The 7865-nt window shown below is 46.8% G+C and overlaps 1 protein-coding gene across 1 annotated transcript in view; it reads left to right on the forward strand.

Moving 5' to 3' along the window:
* Positions 1-230: 230 nt before the first annotated feature.
* The window catches only part of T265_04516 (hypothetical protein), a gene marked incomplete at both ends in the record, with an annotated part of 27192 nt that continues 19557 nt past the window's right edge, over positions 231-7865 (forward strand). Inside the window, 2 exons of the mRNA XM_009169271.1 lie at positions 231-309; positions 4144-4208. Of these exons, the coding sequence (XP_009167535.1) occupies positions 231-309; positions 4144-4208 (144 nt within the window). The remainder of the gene's footprint in view (positions 310-4143; positions 4209-7865) is intronic.

Here is a 7865-nt window from a genome sequence, read left to right on the forward strand (position 1 = left end):
GCGGACAGCACGCAGGTTAAAAAAACAAACAACTATGATGGAATATCAGATGCAGACGAATGATCCAAGGGTTCAAAAGCCCTGCTAGACCAGCAGGAAATTCAAGGTATACTCCCACCAATCGCTGATTGAGGTCATCAGCATAGACCAAACAGTCCGTTTGGACTACTTTGGAGGATAATTGACGGATTAGAACACGGTCCCGCGGAAAGACACTAGCCACAACAGGCATGGAGCAGGCATCCTTCACCTTCACTTTTCCGTCGGCCTTCCAGCAAATGATCGATCCGAAAGAACCTCCCGATGACAGTGAACCTCTGGAATTTTAGGGACCTTGACAAACCGAGAAAAACCAAGTATATGTGGCATTGTACTCTTGACGAGGGAGAATGCGCGTCCGAGCTTCGAGGAATTTCGCAGTGCTCCTCGGAATTCGGTGCTTTGATCAAGGTGGTTGCGCAACTCTGCAAGTGGAACCCTTCAGTCACTAACGAAGCTGGTGTTTGAAACATCATCAACTGTAACAACTGCGTACTTGTTGTACGGTGGATATAGCTGACACATTTGTTCACCGAAATCGAAATGAGGTACATAGAGACACATTGGAGGCGGTAGCCGATGTAAATTATGCGTAAATACAAGAATGTCAGTGGGCTTTTAAGTGGGGAAGTGGGAAGGAGAGCCATACAATGAAGGCAATAGCCTGCATGCACCAGCGCCATTGAGGGTGCCAATGAACTGTGTCACACTGCCTCTAACCATTGATGTCTCCCGTCCCGAGGTCCCCATACAAAGAAACGCAAATGATCAATGCGGCTGAGTTTTCTGGTAACGGCTTTCATAGTTCGTTGCTAAATCGCTGCTTAACCTATCCTGGTTCACTTCCACCCTTCACATGGCTTTGCTAAACAGGTTCTTTGAAGAATCGACTGGTGTGTGACCAAGCGGGCGCAACATACGGAGCGTGATCAGTTCATCTAATTCTTATAAAACCATTTGATATACTTTAGAATTACTGCAAAGTGTTCCCCCACGACTCGGATAGTGCTTTGAAGACATCTAACGCTGAGAGTTTTTGATGTCCTCAGCGCTCAACAGCCAGATTTCTGACCCGTATAACAATACGGAGCACACCGCAACATCGTAAACTAGACTGCTGACGGATAAGCTGATAAGCCACAGGCGATGCAGGATCGTAGACGCAGCCGTCTTCCCAATCCAATCATTTTTGGATGGACGAAATGGGTTGATACAGCTGCCAAGTTAAGCAAATTTGTCTATTACCTCAAATGGTTCACCTGAAAGGATGAGGTTATCGTTCGAGCCTACCCAGTCTTCCAGAAGCACTGTGAGGTGTGAGGCGCATGTCAGACAGAATTATGTAGACAAATTAAACAGGTATGTGTTTTTGAACGATATCGCCCATATATTCAATGTCTGTGAACGAAAGACCGAGAGTATTTCAACCCCGGGGTTCACCAGGGCCGGACCTTCTATGAAGATTGCGGAGTGCATATTAGCCGGACCAGGTGTGCTGTAGCTTTGGAGGACTGACATCACACGCTGGATTCCTGTTGCTAATGGCGGACCGGTGTCGGTGTTTCATTCAGGCTCACTGATCTATTCCAGCGGTTGTGCTGAAAGATACCAGCTGAACTGTTCTTCGAAGTGCTCAGTCCATCGCTGGAAATACCACGAGCCGTTGCTTCAGGATCACCAGAAATCCGAAGAGAGCTGAACTGTCTTCGAAGTGCTCAGTCCATCGCTGGAAATACCACGAGCCGTTGCTTCAGGATCACCAGAAATCCGAAGAGAAAACCGTGGAAAACTTGAGCTCGTCCTAAGCAACTTTAGGTGCACCACCGAAGTAGGGTCTTGTATTCATTTCGGAGACATAACATACACCGACAGGTACTAAAAGCAAGGCGTCATAAAAAGATGCCCGTTACCAAATTTGATAAACAGTACGGATATTAAAGACTGAAATGTGGATCAGATCCATTGAGCTTAGTGAGTTGTCGTTTTCGTTTATTCTGCGTGATGCTTTCATCACCAGCATCATCGAGAGCACAACATCAATGTTCATCACTGACGCTTCACAGCCATATAACCACGGTTTACTTGAAATCCTTATTGTGATGGGGAAGAGACTTAGTGACAGCTTACTACAAACAATCAATCCGCGGTGCCTACACCCCCAGATGCTCACTTAGACAACCTGAATAAAAACTGACAACAAGAACACAACTGAGATGGACTAGCAGCCATAACTTGCAGCGTCTCCAACCAGGCGCAGTAAGATCTCGTATTCTCTGTCTTGGAAGGCAAGTAGCACCACAACAACCAAACGTTTCGTAATCTCTTTCATACTCGTCTGTCAGCTAGAGGACCGGTCACCTTTCTGCTTACCTCACTTAGAACTGGGCAGGGAAAACAGCACTCTCTTCGGCAAACGATCGTTCGGCATGCGGAATATATGACCCAACCGACGCAGCTTTTGGTGCTATGCAAAATCGTTCAGCTGTAGCACCCATTCGGTGCCTAGCTGCTATGCTACCCGAAGGAAGCACGACGGCTGGGATACTGCCAGGTTGTCCAAGCCTAGACAGGGAAAGTCGAGAGGCAGAGGTCAGGTTCGAACCACGGACCTTCCGGTCAGCAAATTCGCGCTCCAACCACTTGGGCCATTTCGCCCCCATCTCCCGAGCTTTCGATGTCCACCACAGCTCTCAGCATCTCCTTAGACTCTTCATTGTTTGACGTTTGACGGATTTGTGTGTGCCGTCGTACTTGTTGCCTGCTGGTATGGATTTCCTGGCATCAACCATGGATGGTGACCTCGACAACATCCAATGGTCTTTTGGACGGATCGGAGAACTCGGACAGGCAGTACTGAACGCCACCAACATAGCTCCTTTCGCATTTTGTCACGCTTCATTCACACGCTTACTGCCACCACAGTATTGGTTTACTGTGGAGGGTTATTTGGCTAGCTCAGATTGAGACCGTTGAGCCATGGTAATTCTTCGATAATAGTGGATTGGCATGCTTCTTGCTGACTTGTAAGGGCCTGGGGGAAACAAACTGTCGAGCGTGCACACACCCTGACGTGACCGGAATCAAGTTTTGTTCCCCAGAAGGAACGGCAGCCTTGAATTTTAGTTCTCCACTGGAGGCTGAGGGTCACGTGATCCAAGTGGGTCCATGGTTGATTTGCACTTGGTGGCCGCCAGGTTACGCGATTCGAACGTCTATGTTGAAAGTTCGTACTGGCCAAAAACAGCTGATGATCATGCAATTGGAGGAGTCGTTCTGCGTTGTCTGAGCGACATGGATTCCGTTGCATGGATTCCGAATCGACCGTCCAAATTTCATTCCGAGGAGCTCAGATGACCAACTTGTGAGTGAGGCGAACGCTGGAGGATCTTCAAAACTCCGGCGTTCAAACTGCCGCTGGTGAGAACCTTGTAGATCTAAAGTGCATAGACGACATCGGCCTTATCTTTGAAGACCAAGGCGAAGCATAGGATCTCTGGAATAGACTGACCACCGTTATACCATATTTCGACAAGCGCCTATCACCTTCAAAGTGCAAAGTTATGCCTCAGAACGTACATTTTCTGAACGTACCCCTTACAATTCAAGGAGAATCGCTGGAAGTAGTGAAGAATTTTACATGCCTCGGTAATGGAAGTAGCTGCGACGGAATCTCAAAGACTCGAGTCACGGTTTCTAATCTGTCACTTGTGGCCTCTATAGGCATATTACTGGGTCTTAAGTATCGCATGTACCAGACTACAGTAAGGCCTATGTTGTTGTATGGGTGCGAGACGTGGCAAACAGACGATGTGAGGTGTCTTCAGGTTTTTGACCACCGATGCCTCAGAAGCGTTGGTGGTTCTAGATAGCCTCAACGGATTGGTAATGGAGTGTCCAGAAAACGGGTACTTGGTTGTGCAGCAGGTACTTCAACCACAGAAAACATCCAGCATCAGCAAATCCGATAGCTTGTCATGTGCTACGCATGCCGAAACACCATCTGCGTGCTTCCTTCAGAATAGCGCAAACCCCGAGATCGACTTGGCATTAGGGCATGAAGGAGACTACGAAGGGTTTGTGTTGTTGATGTTGTATACTTTCCAGAATGGGATCCCTGTGACCCCACCTGTACCTGGCTGGAGACATTGCAGAAACTGGGGCTGATCGACGTGAGTGGTGTTCGTGCTGTCAACTTTCAAGACTTTTTGACTGAGAGTTTGGGGATGTAGGCACCTCAGAATGCTTGAAATAGGTCGGCAAAAGGTCCCCTTCCTTACACACGTTTTCTCTTTTTCTCACTCTAAGGCTTTACACATGATCAGACAAATTTTGACTGCACGGCAATGAAGCATAAGTGTCAATGTGAAAATGTTAAGTCCATCCTTGGCGATTTGGGGTGTACAACAAAGTTTGGGTCTTGTATGCGTGTTTCATAGGTACCAGACCTCGAGTCTTTGACTCAAGACCAGGCCCAAAAAGCAGTCGGATGCAAGGTTATGTACGGAGACCCTATCCTAGGCTGTGACTAAAAAACCTTACTAGCGATACAGCAAGCCGTGAGGTTTTCTTCGGGGCCTTGCCTGGAATCAATGACTCCATAGTCTGACCTGCTGGGATGCAGGATCCTGGACTAACTCAAGGGCACAGGGAGTAAGACACTAGTGTCTTCCTCCTAATATGGATGAATCATCGAAGTTAACGGTCCTGAATATTTTTCACGACTGAAGCACCTGCTGCACAAACAAATACCTGTTTTGCAATTACCATGTTACGAATTCTTTGGCGTCACCCAATACCAGCAACGCCTCTGAGGCATCACGGGTTAAAAACCTGAAGACGGCCCACATCAACTGCCCGATGAGAAAATGTCTCACAGTCATACAATAGTCTTTACTGTAGCCTGGTACAAGAGACCTAGAGACCCATTAATGTGCTGTTTTGGTCCCACAAGTGACGCAAATTAGCAAAAGCGACCCATGAGCCAGCAATCAGAAGAGTTTCCACTTAGAACCCTTACCGCAGTCAACGACTCAATGGTCTGACCCACTCTGCTGCAGGAACTGGCCTGATCCGAGAGCACAGGTAGTGAGACATTAACGCGCGCGTTACTGTCAGTCACCTGCACAAAACAGGTACCTTTCTAGAAGCACCACACTCTGGTTTTAAAAGTAATTTGACCGTATTGAATAATGGGTAGACGGCCACGGTCAACTGTTGAGCGATCGAAGTGTGCAGTTTTTAGACAGAACTCTTCTAACCCCTCCCTCCTCGGATGAAGGTGGCATCACAGCTCCATAAATACGGACATTTTGACCTCCCCTTCCTGTCATCACACTTTCACTGCCGAGGACAGTATGACTTTATACCCAGTTCACCTTGTAGCATGATTATTCGGAGTACGAAGTCCCGCGGTTTTTGGTATGACTGCCTCCCTTGACCTTCGTAGAATGATTGCACCTTGTAGAACGAGGTTCCCACCAGTGTAGCCCACGGGATCATTGCATCGCTCAAGCTCGACCATCGCTTTAAGGTGACAGCTTTAGATGGGGATAAACAGTATAGATACAGTCAAACGACGATGTTTTAGTTAATACTGGCGAGAAAATGACCACATGACGAGTAAACGCACGTGGAATTTGTTCAACTTAGTACTGAGATCAAGAGACAAAAACCTAATTTATTATAAATTCTAGTTCCACACTCATACACTTAGCACGAATAACCATTGCGAGCTGTACAACTGTGCGTACTTCGCTGGTAAACGTGAAGAAACACGAGCATTCCCTAGACCCAGCGTACGGGTGAAAAGTATCGACTCTAAAAATGTGCATGTTCGCAGCGAACCCAATCGATGTCAGTGACGCTATTGTTGTCAGTTTCTATCCAGATTGCCTGAATGAGCGTTTGGAGGTGTAGGCGCCTCGGAATGACTGCTAGCACTAAGCCCCTTCCCCGTCCACCTTTATTCTTTTTTACAATAAGGCTTTCGAATAAACCATGGTTGTACGTCAGCGAAGCATCGGCGTTAATGTCATACCGTCAATGACGATGATGACTGCACCCATTTGCCGCTGTTGAGCAAAGTAGTTCTCACTTCTTCATCGAACCTCACACAAACAATATTGAGCTCAAAATGAGAATTCCGTGAATCGACTAAACCCCTATTGAAGAATGGATGTTTTAGTGATATTATACTTTGTATGATTTTTCCAACTAACATAACCACAGGGATATCTTAATGGCGTTCAATTCAATGGTGCTTGCTACATCATCGGATATACAGGCCTCAATCTCCAAGGCCTGGGCTAGACTCAAGCTTCGTTAATTTGAACAACCGTCCGATGCCATATGCGACCCATATACCACATATGATGCTATTACGCCCACCGGAACATCACACTCTGACGATTTTACCGTCGTTACAGTCGAAGTATAGCCATAATTCAATTGAAGTGTCACACGGGCTGTCCTGTAAGTCATGACCAACGCATGTAACACTCTGCTTCAGTTTATCTTACCATCCTGTCGATAGCCTACAGATTTGCCTCCGCGATTAGAACCCCTTAATCAAAAGTCCCGTTTTCAAGGAAAGCGCCCCAGGTGTTGCGCAGAAGGCCGTTAACGATGGACTGATAGGATGGAGTTACATGAAGTCCAGGTGTTGATTCGAGGACATCGTGGTCGCGCGTCCACAACAGACGCGGGGTAGATACGAAATCACGCACGGGTTAAGTCAACCCTAGGGTTTGAACACGTCACCCGAGTCATTTGGACGGTTTAAACGATACACTAACAACTGAGCTACCAGAGTCCTCGAGCCACCAATAATTCTGTGGGTCTTTCACATACTCCGAGTACGAGGGATATATCACTATAACCACAACTTTTCGATTTTTCATTTTTGTGACCTATGAGAAATTCACGAAAGGCTCCGTAGGATTCCAACAACAAATAGAACCTTAATTCGGTTCATACGCACTGTAACAGCGTTCTTATAAATGTTTGTTCCACTCGCACTCCGTTTTGGCTAAGGTGTAACGTTTTTTTTTAAATATAATCCCCGGCGACTTACACGGTCTCTATATGCATGCGATGAGTGTTGTTGACACAAATTAGTGATACCTAAAGCGCCATCCAGCAACTATGTATAACCATACAGTCGAAAACGACGTATTTATAGTGCAGGTCCAATTTGTATGGGAAGAACAAAGTAGAATATGTCTACGGGGTTGTGGTAATAGCATCAGCCGAGTCTGAGGGCACATGCTTGGACAATGCCAAGATATGGCCGTGGCTTGAATCCTTGTTGCGTCTCAACAATAGTTTGGGACAATACCGTCGTCGCTGAGAGGGACTCACACGCACAGCAGACGTCTTGGCCCTCAACTATCAAATAGATGATTCGTTCGATCAGCCACCATCCTGGAGAACGAGGAATCCAGGGGAAAGCCACTTCAAGTAAGTATTCACCATGCCGGTCAGGCTAGGCTGTTGCGACATGCCAAGGACGAGCACAAGGTACAACCTGATTGGGTCAGCACGTGAATCAATCAGAATCGAGGATTTTGCGCCCGAAATTTTCCAACTAATCGCAAAATCGCTCATGTTTGCCGCAAGCTAGAAGCACACACAAATTATTTTCACCGAACCTATACGCTTTTGAACCCTGCAACTTTCACGTGGAATCAGTGTAAGCAGTTTGCACCTTGCAGTAGTATGTTGTACGCAACTTTTTGTTTAAGTGAGCGACATCTCAAGGTCACGGACCATCACCGATTCACGCATTACACAGATTGATACACAGGATCGAGGTTTTTGCCCGCCCA

The sequence above is a fragment of the Opisthorchis viverrini genome (assembly GCF_000715545.1).
Source record: "Opisthorchis viverrini unplaced genomic scaffold opera_v5_74, whole genome shotgun sequence".
NCBI lineage: Eukaryota > Metazoa > Platyhelminthes > Trematoda > Opisthorchiida > Opisthorchiidae > Opisthorchis > Opisthorchis viverrini.